General features: G+C 37.6%; 1 protein-coding gene across 3 annotated transcripts in view; it reads left to right on the forward strand.

Annotated features, from left to right (window-relative positions):
* LOC106088805 (nephrin) overlaps positions 1 to 21162 on the forward strand; it is a 645485-nt gene extending 624323 nt beyond the window's left edge. For all 3 annotated transcript variants that reach the window (XM_059368456.1, XM_059368454.1, XM_059368455.1), the window contains one exon: positions 17435 to 21162. In XM_059368456.1, coding sequence (XP_059224439.1) covers positions 17435 to 18037 — 603 coding nt within the window. In that variant the 3' untranslated portion in view covers positions 18038 to 21162. The remainder of the gene's footprint in view (positions 1 to 17434) is intronic.
* The last annotated feature ends 411 nt before the right edge of the window (positions 21163 to 21573 follow it).

The raw sequence follows: 21573 nt of genomic DNA on the forward strand, positions 1-21573 counted from the left end.
TCCCACTTTAATTAGTGCAATAAAGACATGAAAACTTCATCATCGAAAGTTATTTTGGACATCGCTTTACCATGCCCGCAGCATAGCTTTTACCGCTACGTTTTCTTTAACTTTCCATTGTGACATTGACAGTAGGCAAAGTCATTTTCACATCGCATGGTCATGCGTCTTATTTGATTGCCGCACAGTGTCTCTAAGAGATGCGCTAAACAGATAAAATTGGACTTAATGGACAATTTTTATTGGGCAACTCTTTTCGACACTAAACGATTTCATCACAGTTTCTAAGTAGAAAAATTTGGGTTATACGAAATGCACTCGATAATAGGAATTCTCCGAATCTGCCAAGCATATGACATATTTTGGAATTAGTGTTGTGTGTAGAGCACTAAAATATTGCACAACTAAAATTGATATTCCCTTCAAGGTAGTTAAGGTAAGGTTTCAGACTCACTTAAACTCTTTGTTCATTATGACAACACAGGAACAGGAAATGGAAGATGCCTTCTACTTCCTATCGTTGAAGCACCCAGATCATTTAAGAAAAAGCTAATTGCGTATGTTCACATCCGCTAAATCAGGCAGGTTCTCAAAGAAATGAAAACCTTAAGTGAAACACCTTTTGACTGCAAGTGCAGTACACACACAGCAGATGTCCTATATACACCTCACAACTACTGCAAAAGTCGTTACTAGCAACCTTCAGTTTGTCAGCCTGTTTTGCGATCAGACAATGGCCTGTCATGAAGGACACAATGACTGAAACATCTTTTCTAGTCAGGACACCAAAGCGGTAGACCTCTTGAATTCTAGATTGGGCCACATAATTTTGGAGTGTTCACATCCAACTTTGTGATCATTCGTTGACCTTTTGGCCTGATCCAGTTTCCAGATCCCCTGGAATACATGTGTAAGGTAGTTCCTGGCCTCGCAAGCTCGTCCGCTTTACAATTCCCTGGGATATCTTTGTAGCCTGCCACCCAGATGAATTTTGAACGGCAGTCGAGTGCAGTTTTTGAACCTAGAAATATGTTCTTCAGAAATTTGATAGCTGCCTGAGATGATATTTATGCTATTCGTCGTTATGACATCATATATCTTAGCCATTCCAGCACTTCTTTAACTGCAAAGTTATCTGCTTGATACACGCTGCAGTGGTCGTATAACCTTCTCGATATGATCAGTCCAAGTTCTTCCGAGTACACCCCAAAAACCATCTGGCCGTGTAGTTTGGAGCCATCCGCATAGAAGTCTATGTAAATTGTATAACAAAGGATATTGTAGTTACAATCAGTGATGGTGGTACAGTACTTTTTGTGTGTATAATGTATAATCCACACTTCAAGGATAACACAGTGTCCGTAGCCGCAACATGACCAAAGAGAAAGCTCCATTAGCCTCTCAACAGCAGTCGCATCAATTTGTCTAGCCACAATGGTCAAAAGCATTAGCATTAAATTCACGACACAAGATGGTGTCGTCCTCAGTCCGGCTGTGCTGCACAAGCAAGCCATCTTTTGGATCTGGCAGAGTATTGAAGAATAGCTGAACTTTTGGATCACAACACCATATAGCATTCTAGGTCTGACTACTAAAGTTTGCACCCAGTGCATGGTAGTGGCGCCCACCGTAGTGCAGAGGTTAGCATGTCCGCCTTTGACGCTGAACGCCTGGGTTCGAATCCTGGCGAGACCATCAAAAAAAATTTTCTGCGGAGGTTTTCCCTTCCTAATGCTGGCAACATTTGTTGGGTGCTATGCAATGTAAAACTGCTCTCCAAAAAAAGTCGCACTGCGGCACGCCGTTGGGACTCGGCTTTAAAAAGGAGGCCCCTTATCATTAAGCTTAAATTTTAATCGGACTGCATCCATTGATATGTGAAAAGTTTGCCCCTGTTCCTAAGTGGAATGATCATGGACAAAATTTGCATTTGCATGACACATATTTAGTTTAAACCCCCAACTTTCGCCAATGGCTCTCTTGCATGCGTATAAGGCAAGAGTTGTCTATCTTGCTCTTTCCGAAAATGTTAGAGTCACGTTACTTTCACAGTTCTAAAGAGTTCTAGGTGTCGTTATCTGTTCTGAGTTCTTACGTGTCAAGATTTGTTCTGAGTTCTTACATAATGAAAAATGTAGATGTAAATTGGGTTGTATGTGGTATATTAAAATATATACCGAAAACTGCGTTCCCTGCAATCAAAATCAAAACGAAATTTATATAAATTTTTAGACTAACAGCGGTATTCTCAAAACTTAATGTAGCTTCGAAATAGGTATATTTGATGGATTTCCTTGGCAGAACTATCAAATAAACCTATTTTAAGGCATTATTAAGTTTTGTGAATACGGCTGTAAATTTTGTATGGCTCCCGGGATTCATCAGTGGTTAAAGTGCATCGCTTATCGCACACATACGAGGAACGCAGAGGAACACCTCAAGGAGGTGTACTGTCTCCTCCATTTTGGAATAAAACCATTAACCACATATGAGGAGTATTATAATTCATATTGTATACCATCCCAAGAAAGTCACATCCGATATATTAGAATCAAAAGCAGTATATTTTCTGTCACTTCCAGTTTTACACTTGTATCTTATTTTTAAAAACTTGAAAAATTGTTCGTTAGTAAATTCTTTCCTTATAGAGTTTAAAGTTTGAAACACAAAATCAAGTACGTCATTCTTCTTTTATGTAGATTGATTCAATATCCCACTGTATGCTGGCTTGTTACTGCAATGACTTGCAATGATTGCATCGAATTTTACTCCTTTGCCTTATAAGTTAACAACACAAATTACATGTGAATTTTTCTGGTGCACAACACCATTTACCTTTAGTATTGCAATTGATGATGCATTTTCAACTTTTCATTGGTTTCGTAGCCTATAACAACGACTAATGATAGACATTTTTGTAGTGAACGGCTGACATGTTGTCTTCGTTTGAATTTTAATCTGGTTAAAAAAATGGACAAAATATTTCGGACCAAAACCTGCTTGGGATTTGGTGGCAGTGTTCAATCAGATTAATTTTCAGCCTAGTTGAAGCTTAGTAGTGCACTTCGTTCGAATCCTGGCGAGAACATCAAAAACAAGTAAAAGCGTGCTAAGTTCGGCCGGGCCGAATCTTATATACCCTCCAACATGCATCGCATTTGTCGAGTTCTTTTCCCGGCATCTCTTATTAGGCAAAAAATAAAATTAAAGGAAAAGATTTGCTCTGCTATTAGAGCGATATAAAGATATGGTCCGGTTCGGACCACAATTAAATTATATGTTGTAGACCTGTGTAAAATGTCAGCCAAATCGAATAAGAATTGCGCCCTTTGGGGGCTCAAGAAGTAAAATAGAGAGATCGATTTATATGGGAGCTGTATCGGGCTATAGACCGATTCAGACCATAATAAACACGTATGTTGATGGTCAAGAGAGGATCCGTCGTACAAAATTTCAGGCAAATCGGATAAGAATTGCGACCTCTAGATCCCAGATCGCTTTATATGGCAGCTTGGCATACTTGGCACAGTTGTTGAATATCATAACAAAACACGTCGTGCAAAATTTCATTCTGATCGGATAAGAATTGCGCACGCTAGAGGCTCAAGAAGTGAAGACCCAAGATCGGTTTATATCGCAGCTATATCAAAACATGGACCGATATGGCCCATTTACAATACCAACCGACCTACACCAATAAGAAGTATTTGTGCAAAATTTCAAGCGGCTAGCTTTACTCCTTCGGAAGGTAGCGTGCTTTCGACAGACAGACGGACATGGCTAGATCGACATAAAATGTTACGACGATTAAGAATATATATACTTTATGGAGTCTCAGACGAATATTTCGAGTAGTTACAAACAGAGTGACGAAATTAGCATACCCCCCATCCTATGGTTGAGGGTATAATAAATAGTAGCTACCGAAATCGGGTATAGTTTGAGATAAAAAGGACGTTCATGCGGCAAACTGTATAAAGGTTTGTCAATAAATATTCAATTAATATATAAATGCACTTAACCCATTAATGCATAAAGCTCCTTAGCAAAGTTTATACAAAACTTTTTTAATTAAATGGCGACCAATAAGCGGATTCCTCTATATAGAACGATATACAGGGAGTGCGCCTAATATAGATCAATCTGCTTCAAATGTAACAAGTAAGAGCGTGCTAAGTTCGGCCGGACCGAATCTTGTATACCCTCCACCATGAATCGCAGTTGTCGAGTTCTTTGCGCGGTATCTCTTTTTAGGCAAACAAAGAATAATGAATAAGAACTGTTATGCTATTGGAGCTATATCAAGTTATAGTGGGATTCAGACCATAAATGAATTGAATGCTGAACATTGTAGAAGTCATTGTGTAATATTTCAGTCCATTCGGATAAGCTATATCAGGTAATGAACCAATTTAAACCATATTAGCACATTTGTTTGAAGTAACACCAAACTATTTTTTGCACCCTGTGCCACTAAAGGGTGTCTTAATGTCAAAATATGAAAAGACAAAATGTCTTCTGCAATTGTTTCGAATTTCATTAAAATCTGGTTTTATCGAATTCATGGTCACATGTTTCTATTTCTCACCATAGTACGCCGTTCGGACTCGGCTCCAAAAAGATGTCCCCTCTATAATCGCAGATCATCATTTGTATAGATGGACCCTCTTCAAATCCTCCACTTGGGACCGATGATCTGGTGGAATCCCACCGTATACAATACCGATATTGATGACTGCATAAGTCAGCTCATCCCTCTCAGCGTTTCTTAGCCACTCTGGCTTAAGAGGGCGGCTCCTAACCTTTCTCAGCGACCATCTTCCCCTTCCGCGATGGCTGTGGTGTCCTTTTGGAAATCACAGTACTCCATGAAGACTCAAGGGTCGTGTGTGCTTCCGTCGTTCCTATTCCAACTTTGTCTCCCTCCACAGGCCACTGTCTGGAGTCTCCATTGCGAGAGGGCTGGCTTGGTCTTCCCAGAGTTTGTTTTTAACATGCATGGCATTAATGAAGCTTAATCTACTATACAGTTTGTTATAGGGAAAACGAATTGTTTTATTTATGCTTGCTACATAAATTACTTGAGTTGTAAAGGAGAATATTAAATTTTTAATGTCAAGACAGTTCCATAGCATACAAAGTACCATGAAAAAAATGAACGGACTTGGTTCATGACCTTATATGCCGACTATATATAGCAACACACCAAATTCATTCTTAAGAATGTTCTTGTCGGAAATGGAGATAATCTAATTTATTATTTTTTGCTCTATTTAACAACGTCCACGTCAATTGATTGAAATTTGGCGTATCCTTACCTAACCTAAGTGCCATTCGCATTTAACTCGGAAATACCCTTCGTTTGAGCCGCACATTGTCCCGTTCGGTATACATGTCCATTTGGCGTTCGTAAGGTCAAATTGTTATACCTTTCAGTTGATACCCATATTGTCCCAATCGATAAACATGTCTGTTTGTGTGGTTTTTGGGGTAGGGATCCCCCATGGATATAAGACCCCAAAGTTGTATACCAATTAAGGGTTTTTGACGTTTCATCTCCGAGATTTGGCGTTCTTGAAAAGGTGGGGTAGGGGTACTTAAAAAATGAAGCACCCCTTTTCCCCGGCGAAAAGCGCAACTTCACCATTTTTGAAAATCTCTGAAAATCGGTACAGCGCTTTTTAAGTCTACACGGAACAACCAAAAACAAAGCCCAACACTTTCATTTTTACGCAAGTAGATGGGGAGGTAGATTCCATTGAAGACTTTATAACAGTAATTTCGTTAATTTTGGTCGTTATATAGTTTTTTTATCTTCTTATTCGGAAAAAAAATCTAAAAAATAACTCTGGGTAAAACCCAATAAAGGTCGACAACAAGTAGAGAAGAATGAAAACGTCATGGTAACTGCAACATTAGCATTCAGCACCAATGCTGCTGGAACTAGGACTGATGAAACTAGCTCTGGAAAAGAAGTAAAAAATACTTAAACAACATTTGTAGGTTTTATGATGCATGCATACAAACAAACGACTCGACTTGGTACTTGGTGGTATCCAATTGCCACCCACTATGTACCTTGCAATCCCATTGACAGTATTCATTGTAGCATGACATATTTACAACAGCTAGAACTCCGTAACAGTATTAGCTCGAAACTGCATTAAAACGGTAACATTATTGCAGCCAACATTTCGTTCTTCAAGAGCAACTAGTCATAGCAGGTGAATACCCCCTCACCGCCATAGATGAAAATTTAACATGGATCAGCTGGAACAAAAAGCAATCGAGTTGCACTCATTCAAAAGCCACAGTCTGTTTTCCTCTTCCATAATATTTTATGCTATTCCCTTTTTATGTCGCTTTTGCTTTTGCTGGTCTTGATCCTGCTCCCTCGATTGTTGTCTGTTTTGCTGTTACTAAGCCCATGTTTGCCATGTTGCCTCCATCAGTGTATTAAAATGGCAACTTTTATAAAAGCGAACAACTCTAAACATTGACATGAAGTTTATGCCTGCACCGACATTGGCACCAACAACAACAATATCTTTGGTGTTTTCGTGCCGATGGGACGCAGGCATAACCCAGCTCTCTCCCAGCAGTCAACAACCAGATGCATGAAAACAACACAAAACATTTCAAATTCTTTTAAAACTACTACAACGCTAGAAAAACAGGGAACCGTAAAATAGCTGTTGTCCCCATCACAGGGCAATAAAAGAGCACCATATGTTGGCTGTTTGGAGAAAATGAAATTAATAAACACTTCTTGTGCCGTGATTGGAAAGCCACAAACCATCAAAGAGTCACACACAATGTCGTTTTAAAGTGATGCAAAAATCACAATAAATGCGCCACTACCGAAGTCATTTTAAGGAAAGCAATCCACAGAATTGTAATTTTGTACACCCTCCACCATTGGATGGGGGTATACTAATTTCGTCATTCCGTTTGCAACACCACGAAATATTCGTTTAAGACCACATGAAGTATAAATGCATATTCGGAAACCTCAAGACATTTTAAGCCGATCTAGCTATGTCCGCCCGTCTGTGAGCCGATTTGGCTGAATTTTGCATGAGTTTTGGTACCACTTTTAACAACTGTGCTGAGTATGGTCAAAATCAGTCCATAACCTGATATAGCTGCCATATAAACCGATCTCACGATTAGACTTCTTGAGCATTCAGAAGGTGCAATTCTTATTCAATTTGGCTGAAAATTTTCACACATCGTTTTGGTATGACTGGTACTGGCAAAAACTGTGTCAAGTATGGTCTAAATCAGTGAATTTTGGATCACAAATTGCCAAATTCAGGACGTTCAACAGAGGAGGGAAATGTACCACAAAAAAAATTATGTTTAATTTCCTAGTTAAAGTAAACAATTAATGTATTTTTAATATATAAACCATATTTTGCTTCAGTCGATTAATCGCGGATATAAAATTTAATGTATTGAACTTGAATGATTTTTTTTTATTTTTATTAAAACAAACAAGTAAAAGCGTGCTAAGTTCGGCCGGGCCGAATCTTATATACCCTCCACTATGGAACGCATTTGCCGAGTTCTTTTCCCGGCATCTCTTCATTGGCAAAAAAAAGGATAAAAGAAAAGATTTGCTCTGCTATTAGAGCGATATTAAGATATGGTCCTGCTCGGACCACAGTTATATTAAATGTTGAAGACCTGTATAAAATGTCAGCCAATTCGAATAAGAACTGCGCCCTTTTGGGGTCTCAAGAAGTAAAATAGGGATATCGATTTTTATGGAAGCCATATCAGGCTATAGGCAAATCGGATAAGAATTGCGACCTCTAGATCCCAGATCGCTTTATATGGCTGCTATATCAGATTATGAACCGATTTGAACCTTAATTGGTCAGCCAAATCGGATAGGAATTGCGCCCTCTAGAAGCTCAAGAAGTCAAGTCCCCAGATCGGTTTATATGACAGCTATATCAGTTTATTGACCGATTCGAACCATACTTGGCACAGTTGTTGGATAGCATAGCAAACTACTTCGTGCAAATTTTCATTCAAATCGGATAAGAATTGCGCCCTCTAGTGGCTCAAGAAGTCAAGACCCCAGATCGGTTTATATGAGAGCTATATCAGATTATAGACCGATTTGAACCATACTTGGAACAGTTGTTGGATATCATAACAAAACACGTCGTGCAAAATTTCGTTCCAATAGGATAAGAATTGCCTCCTCTAGGGGCTCAAGAAGTCAAGTCAATCAAAACATGGACTGATATGGTTCATTTATAATCCTAACCGACCAACACGTATAAGAAGTATTTGTGCAAAATTTCAAGCGGCTAGCTTTACTCCTTCGAAAGTTAGCGTGCTTTCGACAGACGGACGGACGGACAGACGGACATGGCTAGATCGACTTAAAATGTCACGCCGATCAAGAATATATTTACTTTATGGGGTCTCCGACGAATATTTCGAGTAGTTACAAACAGAATGACGAAAGTAGTATACCCCCATCCTATGGTGGAGGGTATAAAAATATTCCTCTGATCTTATTCGTTAACAAAATCTTTTAGTATATTGTTGAATGGGCACTGTGTCTTTGACAAAAAAAAATTTAATTAGTTTTTCATCCAAGATTGATTTTTATATTATTGCTGTCCTTGTTGAACAATGTATGTGGGTTGAACCAAAGTTTACAGGTAGTTACCAGCAAAGGCCTGGGTTCTTTTACGACTGAAATAATTATTTCCGGCGCCATCTCTGTGTATATCTCAGTGTATATTTAAGAAAATATTTTTATGTTGAAATAAATCGATACGGATACAAACTAACTATTCTGCACAAGGTGTTCTATTATGACTTCCAACAACTGTACCAAGTATGGTTGAAACCGGTCCATAACCTAATATAGCTGTCATATAAACCTATCTGGGGTCTAGACTTCTTGAGCCACTAGAGGATCAAATATTATCCGATTTGGCTGAAATTTTGCATGACGTGTTTTGTTTTGACTTTCAACAACTGTGCTAAGAATGGTTCAAATCGGTCCATAACCTTAAATAGCTGCCATATAAACCGATCTGGGGTGTTGACTTCTTGAGCCTCTGCAGGGAGAAATTCTTATCCGATTTGGCTGAAATATTGCATGATGTGTTTTGTTATGACGTCCAACAACTGTATTAAAAATGGTTCAAATCGGTCAAAAACCTGATATAGCTGCTATATAAATCGATATGTGATCTTGACTTCTTGAGCCTCTAAAAGGCTCAAGTATTCCCCGCTCCCCTATAAACCAATTTCCCTACTTTACTTCTTCAGCCCCTAAAATGCGCAATTCTTACTAGATTTGGCTGAAATTGTACACAATGACTTCTACTATGGTCTCCATGTATGGTAAATTATGGTCCGAAATGAACCATAACTTGATATTGTTCCAATAACATAGCAATTCGTTTTTTTTATCCTTTGTTGGCCTAAAAAGAGATACCGTGGCAAGAGCTCGACAAATGCGATCCATGGTGGAGGGTATATAAGATTCAGCGCGGCCGAACTTAGCACGCTTTTACTTGTTTTCTGTTTGCTTTGATTACATCGGGGATGCACAAATAGAAAATAAGATTTTGTGTGAAGGAAGCAAGACTTTATGTGTACTTATATTTGGTCCATTTGCAATTCTATTGGCATTACTTGTGTGTTAAAGAGTACACAATGCCATCATGTTTAATATAGAAACATATGTACACTGTTTGTGCTATTAAACAACAATTTTGATTTGTGCAATTACAAATTCGTTAAGCTAACATCTTTTTTCAACCACATGTCATAGCAAAATGGAAAATAGAATTTTCATGTCAAAAATTATCAAAGCATGTAATCTCTTTTTTTACCATATTTTTATTGATCAATACCTTGTATTTCAAACTTTTGTATACAGAGTCTTAGAAACGATTTCCCATAGGGTAGTCGGACCCTCACTCATACCGATGCACCGACTTAAGCCAACTCAATTTGAACTTTTATGGCAGCCCAAAAAGACAAAATTGGTACACAAATTTGGGGTCGCACATCCTGGGGGAACAAAGTGTCTGGGGGCCGTCTCACCTCCAAAAAGGAACATATTTGTTCAACGATACAATTTTAGGTCTCAAATGAATAGTCTTGGGGCGCAGAGTACGATTTTTGCATAAATTATTAATCATTAAGCTCCCCGGAAGTGCCCCAAATAACAATTAATTATTATTTTTTTTTTTTCATAATTATATAAAACAACAATACTTGTTTCTCCGCTTTTATATTTCATTTAAAAAAACGGGAGTAAAAGGGTTTTAAAAGGTACTTGCTTTTTCTTAAATGCCAATAAATCAATTAATAGTTTTTTATACATATTTTTAATTTTTAATTGAAGGCTTTATGACATTTAACCCGCTACAGATTCATGGTTTGTATTTCAATAATAAATATTTCTGCTTGACATACGTTCGCAAATAATATCACACCACAAATGCAAAATATGACCGCCCAGTCGCTCGCCCTGCGACATGGTTTATGTGAAATGTATTTCAATTCGCTTAATTTACAGCTCCTCCCCAGTGAGTGAATGAAATCATCATTAATTGCCCAGATTAGTAAGCAAACAACTACCAGCCTTTCCTATTTTTTCAATAGGGTTTTTTCTATCTGGCCACCCATGGTCCATAACATATGTTCAATGTGGCGTACTGTTTCCAGCCAAACGGCCAATGTGATCCAGGGTGCAAAAAAGAGCACATGCAAAATACAATGCCACGAGTGTGCGTTCATACATCTGCGAATAATATACAAAAGCACACATACATGTACATATGTATGTACAAATGCAATAAACATCCACAAACGCAGGTCCTCTTTGCCTTATCAACCTTTGGGCTTTAAGTCCAATGGCGGCTGGATCCGAAACTTTACTCATGACTGCGTAACATTTTCCAGCTTATGGGCATTAAAGCTTTCGTTTCGTTTCTGTTTTTATTTTGTGGACTCTCCCCAACGACCAAAAATATCATAAAGGGTGATTTTTTTGAGGTTAGGATTTTCATGCATTAGTATTTGACAGATCACGTGGGATTTCAGACATGGTGAAAGAGAAAGATGCTCAGTATGCTTTGACATTTCATCATGAATAGACTTACTAACGAGCAACGCTTGCAAATCATTGAATTTTATTACCAAAATCAGTGTTCGGTTCGAAATGTGTTCATTCACCGTAACGTTGCGTCCAACAGCATCTTTGAAAAAATACGGTCCAATGATTCCACCAGCGTACAAACCACACCAAACAGTGCATTTTTCGGAATGCATGGGCAGTTCTTGAACGGCTTCTGGTTGCTCTTCACTCCAAATGCGGCAATTTTGCTTATTTACGTAGCCATTCAACCAGAAATGAGCCTCATCGCTGAACGGTGAATGAACACATTTCGAACCGAACACTGATTTTGGTAATAAAATTCAATGATTTGCAAGCGTTGCTCGTTAGTAAGTCTATTCATGATGAAATGTCAAAGCATACTGAGCATCTTTCTCTTTGACACCATGTCTGAAATCCCACGTGATCTGTCAAATACTAATGCATGAAAATCCTAACCTCAAAAAAATCACCCTTTATTATTGTGGGATGACCAAGAATGTTGCAGGTGTTTTACGTGGTGTTGCTGGTGGTTGTGTCAGTGGTCATTGGCTTTCGACACTGGCTTTACACAAACCGTAATCACAGCACACTGCTATTTGGCGTACATGTCCAAAATTTGAAAGCTGGAAAGTAGCCTTTGGATAATATCACATAACGATTTTCAAAAAGTAAAAAAAAAATCAAAAATAAAATACATTTATATGCATACTTGCGGCCTGGCGAGTTATGGGTCATTGATTATCCCCAATGAATTTTATTTCATTTCATAAAAATTCTCTTATTTTTTTTATATTGCACATAACGTTGCGCACATATGTAATCTTTAATAAATTGTGTTTAAAATGCAAAACAAACGATGCAATCGAAGTAGTAGAAACTCTTGATCATTTTCGGGATCATTATCTTCTAGCTCTCCAAGAAGAAACACTGAATTTAGAACGCGATGCGAACACAAAAACTGGAAAGCCATTTCCAGTTGATTGAATCCCCTTACGAGTGTAGGCTAAATTTGCAAATTTTTTGACCGTCGTGACATTTTATGTCGATCTAGACATGTCCGTCCGGCCGTCTGTCTGTCGAAAGCACGCTAACTTTCTAGCCGCTTGAAATTTTTAACACAAATACTTCTTATAAGTGTAGGTTGGTTGGGATTGTAAATGGACCATATCGGTCCATGTTTTGATATAGCAGCCATATAAACCGATCTTGAATCTTGACTTCTTGAGCCACTAGAGGGCGCAATTCTTATCCGATTTGAATGAAATTTTGCACGAAGTATTTTGTTATGATATCCAACTACTGTGCCAAGTATGGTTCAAATCGGTCAATAAACTGTTATAGCTGTCATATAAACCTATCGGGGGAATTGACTTCTTAAGCCTCTAGAGCTCGCAATTCTTATCCGATTGAAATGAAATTTTGTACGACGGATCCACTCATGACCGTCAACATACGTGTTTATTATGGTCTGAATCGGTCTATAGCCTGATGCTGCTCTTATTCAAATTTGCTGACAATATATAATTTAATTGTGGTCCGAAACGGACTAAATCTTGATATCGCTCTAATAGCAGAGCATATCATTTCTTTTATCCTTTTTTTGCCTAAGAAGTGATGCCGGGAAAAGATCTCGACAAATGCGATCCATGGTGGAGGGTATATAAGATTCGGCTCCGCCGAACTAAGCACGCTTTTACTTGTTTCTATGAGAAATGTCATCCTACTGCACATAATTCGTACTCAGTAAAAGAGAAGAAGATCTTTATCGTTGAGTTTAGGTGTTTAGCGCATCGATTTAAATAAAATTGTGTATGCCACCCTACGGTAAAACCAATAAACACAAAATTGGCATAAACTTTGGGATCAAATAACGTTGGTCAATAACCTATCTCAAAAACTACCCAAACGGACACGTTTACGATTGGGATAATACGGGCATCAAATGTAAGCTATTTTAGAGTAGAGTACAAACTTGATATGCAAATTTGATCTTACGAACGTCCCACCTCCACCGCCCAAAAATTTCATGTTTACCCATTGGGATAATATTGGTTTCAAATGAAACGTAATCGGAAGTAGAATACGAAACTAAAATTAAATTTTAGGTCAAGGTCCAGGGATGCCGTCCATCACCCCCAAAGTCATGAGTGTCTCACGACCCACGAGACACTCATGACTCACGAAATACTCACGAGACACTCATGACCTGATTTTGACGAATTCCAACCAATGAATTCTCTGGGTGCACTTGAGAGTCGAATTCGGAACTTATATAAAGTTTTGGGATCTATTTCAAGGCGGTTCGCCCCATCGCAATATGATGCACCAAATGGACATGTACATCGAACGGAACAATATAGGATTCAAACGAAAGTTACATGAGAGTAAAATACGAAAATTATATATTGGGTTGCCCAAAAAGTAATTGTCGGTAATATAGTAGTAATATAGTCGGCGTTGACAAATTTTTTCACAGCTTGTGACTCTGTAATTGCATTCTTTCTTCTGTCAGTTATCAGCTGTTACTTTTAGCTTGCTTTAGAAAAAAAGTGCGCAAAATTTTGTTTATATTTGTTTGTTTGGCGTCAATTTTAATATGGGTACCGCATGTATTGAAAGAAATTCATTTAACAAACCGAATCAACGCTTGTGATATGCACCTTAAAAGCAATGAATTCGATCCGTTTTTAAAACGAATCATAACTGGAGATGAAAAATGGATTGTTTACAACAACGTTAGTCGAAAACGATCATGGTCCAAGCATGGTGAACCAGCTCAAACCACTTCAAAGGCTGATATTCACCAAAGGAAGATTATGCTGTCTGTTTGGTGGGATTGGAGGGGTGTGGTATATTTTGAGCTGCTTCCAAGGAACCAAACGATTAATTCGGATGTTTACTGTCAACAATTGGACAAATTGAATACAGCCATCAAGGAGAAGCGACCAGAATTGGTCAATCGTAAAGGTGTTATATTCCACCAGGACAACGCTAGACCGCACACATCTTTGGTCACTCGCCAAAAACTGAGTGAGCTTGGCTGAGAACTTTTGATGCATCCACCATATAGCCCTGACCTTGCACCATCAGACTACCATTTATTTCGATCTTTGCAGAACTCCTTAAATGGTAAAACTTTCGGCAATGATGAGGCTATAAAATCGCACTTGGTTCAGTTTTTTGCAGATAAAGGCCAGAAGTTCTATGAGCGTGGAATACTAAATTTGCCAGGAAGATGGCAAAAGGTTATCGAACAAAATGGCAATTATATATTTGATTGAAGTTCATTCTAAGTTTTATTAAAAATGCATTTACTTTCTTTTAAAAAATTACTTTTTAGGCAACCCAATAAAAATTTAGGCCAATTCGTGGAACCCCAACTCAAAGTTTGCTTCTGTTTGTGAATAGAATGCTGATGGGCAAATTTTTTATAATAGTCAGGAGAGTAGGAATAAAATGTACTCTATCTTCTTTGTTTATTTGAATAAAACAGTTGCTTTTCATAAAATTCGCAGCTGCAAATTGCTATTGGATAAAAACTTAAAATTTAACTAGCTCTCATTTCTCGGTTCTCATTTAGCGGATGTGATGTGAACATTCGCATGTTATTGGGCTTTTTAAGATGGTCAGGTTCAATGGTAGGAACTACAAGGCATATTCTTTCTCCTGTTCCTGTGGTATATCAGTGGATGAAAACGTCTATATATATGTACATGTATACACTCAACCAAATTTGTTATTCAAAACAGCAAAAATTTTTGCTAGAATAGCAGTTTTGAAAAAATTTGCTGATAAAAATTCTTTATGTTTGCCGGGTAATTGTTTTGATTACTTTAAAAATTTTTTAAAATTTTATTTTTTAAGAAATTTTGTTGGATTCATTCCTAGGTTTACATTGGTATACCTGATCCATTCATTGGTATACATTTCGAAATGTGGCTGAGCCCGCTCGCATTTTTATAACCTCCACCTGGGATGGGGGTATACTAATTTCGTCATTCTGTTTGTAACTCCTCAAAATATTCGACCCAATAAAGTATATATATTTTTGATCGTCATGAGTCGATCTAGCCATGTCCGTCCGTCCGTCTGTCTGTCGAAAGCACGCTAACTTTCGAAGTAGTGAAGCTAGCCGCTTGAATTTTTGCACAAATACTTCTTATAAGGCCAATCGGTCCATGTTTTGATATAGCTGCCATATAAACCGATCTGGGATCTTGACTTCTTGAGCCACTAGAGGACGCAATTCTTTCCAATTTGGCTGAAATTTAGCATGATATTGTTTTGTTTTGTTATAGTTTCTAACAACTGTGCCAATTATGGTTCAAATCGGTCCATAACCTGATATAGCTGCTATATGAACCGATCTGGGATCTTGACTTCTTCAGCCTCTAGAGGGCCCTATCCGATTTGGCTGAAATTTTTTATGAGGTGTTTTGCTATGACTTCCATAAACTGTGCCAAATATGGCTCAAATCGGTCCATAATCTAATACAGCTGCCATATAAACCGATCTGGGATCTTGACTTCTTTGGCCTCAAGAGAGCGTAATTATTATCCGATTTGGCTGAAATTTTGTACAACGGCTTCTCCCATGACCTTTAATATACATGTCAAGTATGTTCTGAATCGGTCTTCAGCCTGATACAGCTCCTCTATAAACCGATCTCCCTATTTTACTTCTTGAGCCCTTAAAAGGCCCAATTCTTATTCGATTTCGCTGAAATTTTACACATATACTTCTCAATTCAATTAGCATAGCAATTCTTTTCTTTCATCCTTTGTTTGTCTAAAAAGAGATACCGGGAAAGAACTCGATAAATGCGATCAATGGTGGAGGGTATATAAGATTCGGACCCGCAGAACTTAGCACGCTTTTACTTGTTTGTTATTGCTCTGCTAATCTGCACAAGAATGGATTGGTTTCTAAATTTGAAGAGAGAGGATTATTGATGGTATAAATTCAGTTTTGATTATAGACATCCACTGAGACACACATTTACAATTGTATTTTAGTTTTCCTTCTAACATCCTCCTAATAACTAAGCAGCTGTCATTTTCAGCAAACAGCAGTCTTTTCGGCAGTCAGCCTGTTGCTCTGAAATTGCAGTACTACTGCTGTAATAGCATATCTACTAATATTCAGCAGACAGTGTTTGCTATTTTCAGCAAACTTTCTTCTATGAATGTGTTACACTATTTTATTTTTGGGATCTCGACTATGCTATGAAGAGTGATATAGGCTTTGCACAGTCACGCATATAACCCACTATCCCACTCGATGTGATATAATTGCTGCGCTTTATTTTAGTACTATAAAGTGCAAATTGTTTCTTATTAACTGTTATCGCATGTTATCAATAACTTACCATTAAATTTTTGCCCTGACATTCTATCCAGAACATCGGCTTTGCACTGGATGGATCACATCGAGTGGAAGAGAAGGCTATATGCACGGCTCCACTAAGACTTTTTCACTTTTCATAGTATTGCAAAGATCCAAAAAATTTTGTCATACAACGGTTTTCAATTGTTATCGACTTTGAAAGAATAACTCCTCATTGCCATCTCAGTTATTGTTAGCCATTCCACAAAAATATTATTCACATTCACAGTGGCTCTTTCTTCAAAAGTTGTTGTTTTTTTTTTAACTGGCACTGAATATTCTTCTCTTCTAAATTCTATGGGGTAATGTTAGACGCTATTTATGGTTAATGCACAATGAAGGATTTACCAACTGCTCCATTGACTTCTCCATCATCAACTAATAAACTATTTAGGGGTTGTGACAAAAAGTTGATATGACAGTCTGGTTATTGCTCCCCACTCTTTTTGTCTTTTAGCTCCTTCGTTTTGAGAGTTATTCGTTTGGCTGATGCTGATGCTGCTGTCGCTTTTCTTACTTTTTGCTGATATTTTCGAAAATGGTAAAAAAGACATCGGTGGCAAAAGTTTTCCCATTAAAACGTCGGTTTATATAAAACTTTCTAAGAAAATAACGAACACAAAAAAGACTTTGGAATGAATTGTTAAAAAAAAGACAACACAAAACTATACAACTACATGTGTAAATGGCTCTCGCTTGTGTTAGTGTATGTCGTCTTGAGCTTTATTATACTTCTTACTTTGTTTGGTCAGTCTGTGCCAAATCTAAGCATTTGGGGGTAAAGAGACAAGCAATACTATTTGTTTATAATTTGAATGGACATAGCTCATACTACAGAGAATAGATTAGCTTGAGGCTCTGATAGTGTATTTCTAATGATGTTCTTATTTTCTCTTTTTTAGGATTATGCAGCTCAGATTGATTTTACACAACCCATGGCCATGGCTCACTTACAACCGGTATCACAGGCATCTATGATAAGTGGCACTATATTGACAGCAGCTCCTTCGATGGGAAATGGGGGCAGCGGCACTTTAAGGCGTGGCATCCTAAAGGGTGTTTCGCATGTACCACCGCCAGATGTCACACATCACACAACCAATATGGGTGGCGTGCATATGATGCATGACCTACATCCCCTAAATATATCATCTACCTCGTCTACCCTGACAACAACATCGAGTGTGGGTAATGGCAGTCTGATGTCTGTGCCCAGTTCTACGGCCAAACAACCGCAGAGCATACTGAAGGATCCAAACCGTAACAAGCAGCAGCACCAGCAACTTCAGCAGCCACCCTCGCTGATAAATACAGGCATGGTGGCCGTACCTGGGCCGCCTGGCAGCTTACAAATGCTTAACATCCCTAATTCAGTTGGCATTAGTAATAACCTGCTAATGACCGCCAGTGCAGCCTATGACCCCACAAATCCTCATAGTCTAACCACATTCAATGCCAGTGGTGCCACCGTGGCATTTACCGATGCTGATGGTCATCTCGTATAGCTGTAGGATGCCTCACAAGGGGCTTTGTTGACGGTAATCACGGATCCAGCGACACCACCTCCGCCACCAACACAACCACCCCGCTACTAAGCGTGAGGCATGAAATTCTCCTTCTCCTTTGGATAAGTATAAGTCAAAGTTAAGCTTAAGGACATACAACAATACTCTTAGTGAGCATTTAAATACCTACAACCACGTTCTCATTACCACTACGTCCACTCACCGAAGCACACATGTGTGGGAGTGTGGAGTGCATATCGTTGTTGAGGCCCGTACCATTTAAACGAATGTTAAATTGAAGTACTCTTAAGACAAAAACAAAACCAAAAAGAGAAAACAAAGAAAAAAAAACGAACAACACAATAATACAAGAAAGATAGAGCCAAATTTATCCAACAAAACCCGATACAATGGCAATGTGAGGCGGTAATGTCAGGACAATGCGCATGTTAAACAAATGCAAAACTCCGTAAACAACGAACGACTTTAAATTCAACTAGAACTAGTGGAAACCTGATCGCGACATATCTCTCTCAAAAGTTCTCGCACTCACTACGAAGGTTAGCGCTATGAAATAAATTACTATTAGTTAATGAATTATGTTACCATTGACAATACCTTTTCATATTCGCACCTGGCTACGGCGTTTGGACTTTCTTTGAATTCAATGCTACAAAATTGAAGGCAAAACAATGAAAAACAAAAACTGGGTATCACTTTGAAATAAACTTAGATGTGCGCTTTTTTGGCTTAGGGAGGCAGTGTCGTGCTTTCTACAATATGTAGTAGAGTTATTTCCCAGTATGTATTAGTTTAGTAAAAATGTGCGTTTTATGGTAAATTGATACGATATGCTCTCTTATCGTATTTTAATTTACTATGTGTTCAAATTAATAACAATAATGAAACGATTTTTACCAAAAATCAAACCAAACCACTGTGTCAAAAATATATTAAATTTTAAATTATTGTCAATAATTTTTGTTCCTCTTTTTACAAGTCTCGTTCAATAATCTCCTATGGGACATTTCATTGCAGAATCTTCAAATTTCCCAAGGACATCCTACTAGCATGCATAGAGACTTCCCCCAGTTGTCTGATTCAAGTCTCAAAGACAATGGAGGGACACCTCTGGGTATAGAAGTTTTCAAGGCCAAAATAATTATAAGTGTTGACAGTTTTTAGTGAGGGGTTGATCACCCTTGAATTTTTGTTTTGCTGTTCCATGTGCCATGGTGGCCCCAAGTGCTTCGAGGGGCACTTGCCTAATGCCAGTATTTTTATTAATTTCAACCTTGTCTTACCACAAATCACAATTGATAAGAAATAGTACAAAATGCCGATGTTGCAAAAAACTTGATTTATAACGTCGTTTACATTAGGAAATTAAAATGCTAAACTTTAGAATAACCACTGTAAATTTAAAACAGAAACTTAGATTAATAAACGGTTTGGATTTAGTTTATCGTTTGCATTATAACATCATGAGATACGAACTGAACCTCATGCTTGAAAGGTTACAAATATGCCAATCCGTCTGAACGGATGATTTTACCTTTTTAAGCCAATGCTACAATTTGTCAACCCGAAAGCAGCAGCAGGTTTGCCAAAGTGTTCGTATGTGTAGAAGGGGCGGATACTCCATCCAATTACCAAAATTTTTCAAAATTATTTTTATTGGTTTCCACATCTACAGTAACCCAAATTCTCGAATTTTTTATACACATTTGCTTTTACATAATAAAACAAAATTCGGAAACCTAGTGATTGGACATACTCACAAGGTGTTTTAGAGAAGAGAACAATTCGGTCGTTCAAGTGACTGGCAACCGCGACTCATACCCATTAGCCTATCGAGCTAACATATTGGCCAAACAGGGTCTCATTGAAAAGGTAAATAGTTTTAGAGTGGCTCGAATTTGACATACCAATGCGAGCACTGGCGGCACTGAGGAGGCCACCGTAGCGCAGAAGTTAGCATGTCCGCTTATGACGCTGAACGCCTGGGTTCAAATACTGGCGAGACCATCAGAAAAAATGTTCAGCAGTGGTTTTCCCCTCCTAATGCTGGCAACATTTGTGAGGTACTATGCCATGTAAAACTTCTCTCCCAAGAGGTGTCGCACTGCGGCACGCCGTTCGGACTCGGCTATAAAAAGGAGGCCCCTTATCATTGAGCTTAAACTTGAATCGGATTGCACTCATTGATATGTGAGAACTCTGCCCCTGTGGAATGTTTATGGACAAAATTTGCATTTGCAATATGAGCACTGTACTCTCACAGGGAAAAAAAGTATCTAAAACAAGTGAATAGGATTCCTACTTAATCTAAACTTTTGCCAAAATTCAAGAAAAATGGCAACCACAATCAATTAGAAGTTAGCTTATTTTCATACTCCTAACACAAGTGAGATGGAGTTTAAAGTCGACTGTCGGATGAACCCAAACTAAAGCTGTACCACTGTCAAATCTAAGATTTCAATATTTGGATTGAAAGACTTGTAGTTGTGCTTGTTTTATTAGTTAGTTTCATAGAAGTTTAATCATTTCAAATAGTTTTTATAAGCTCACACCCTTTGTTAGCCTTATTCTCTAGTCTTTGGAAACAAAACAAAAAATCACGATTACAACTTATTCATGCATAAATATCCATATGCTCTATATTGAAGTATTTACTAGAAGTATTTTAATTTTAAAATTTGTTTAAAAAATTAATTCAATACTTTTGTTTATTCTTAGTTGTTTAATTGAAATTGCAAAAAAAGAAACAAAGAAATATTAATGTACACATGTACTTTAAGTTGGAAATGATTATTTCGATACGGATCTTTTAACTGTCTTCCACCATCAACACTTGTTTGCGAAAATGTCCACAAACATAGTTTTATATTTTTAATTCAATTTCTTCATTTAATTTCTCTTAAGTCTTTCGTTTTTTGATATTTTTATGTTCATTTCAACTAACCCAAGTTAAGTCATATCTGAAGTTGTTAGCATTAAAATACTACGTCAGTTTACTAACGCTACTGAAGCAAATTTAACCAAAGATTTCAATATCACTTATGTGACTATCTCAATGTGTTTTAAATGATATACTATTTGTTACACACTATTTGTTTATTTTTTAATTGTACTACACATATTAGATAATGTAAATACTTGAAATCCGAGTATTTTCATCTCATTTACTTATAATTATTAATATTTTATCATTTTTTTTTTTTTTGATTTTATTAAACTTTTTTTAAACATTTCTAAAAACCAATCAAAAATTGGTGTGTTTTATTTTTCATTCTTGCTCAGCATAGGATTCAATGGCTTCAATCTGTAGACATTACAATTTCGGTTTCTTAAGTGAACAGGGATAGAAACAATAAGGCCATATTAAAATCATATGCATTCGATTTAAATTCCTTTGAACATCCCTACATTTGTGATAGTAATAAACGTTGGAGTATGAGGGTATCATGGCTATGTGATGAGAATGTTTTGTTTGCAAGTATCAACTAAGTTATAACAATTTGAAGTCCTAACCT

Source organism: Stomoxys calcitrans, chromosome 5, assembly GCF_963082655.1.
Source record: "Stomoxys calcitrans chromosome 5, idStoCalc2.1, whole genome shotgun sequence".
Taxonomy (NCBI): Eukaryota; Metazoa; Arthropoda; class Insecta; order Diptera; family Muscidae; genus Stomoxys; species Stomoxys calcitrans.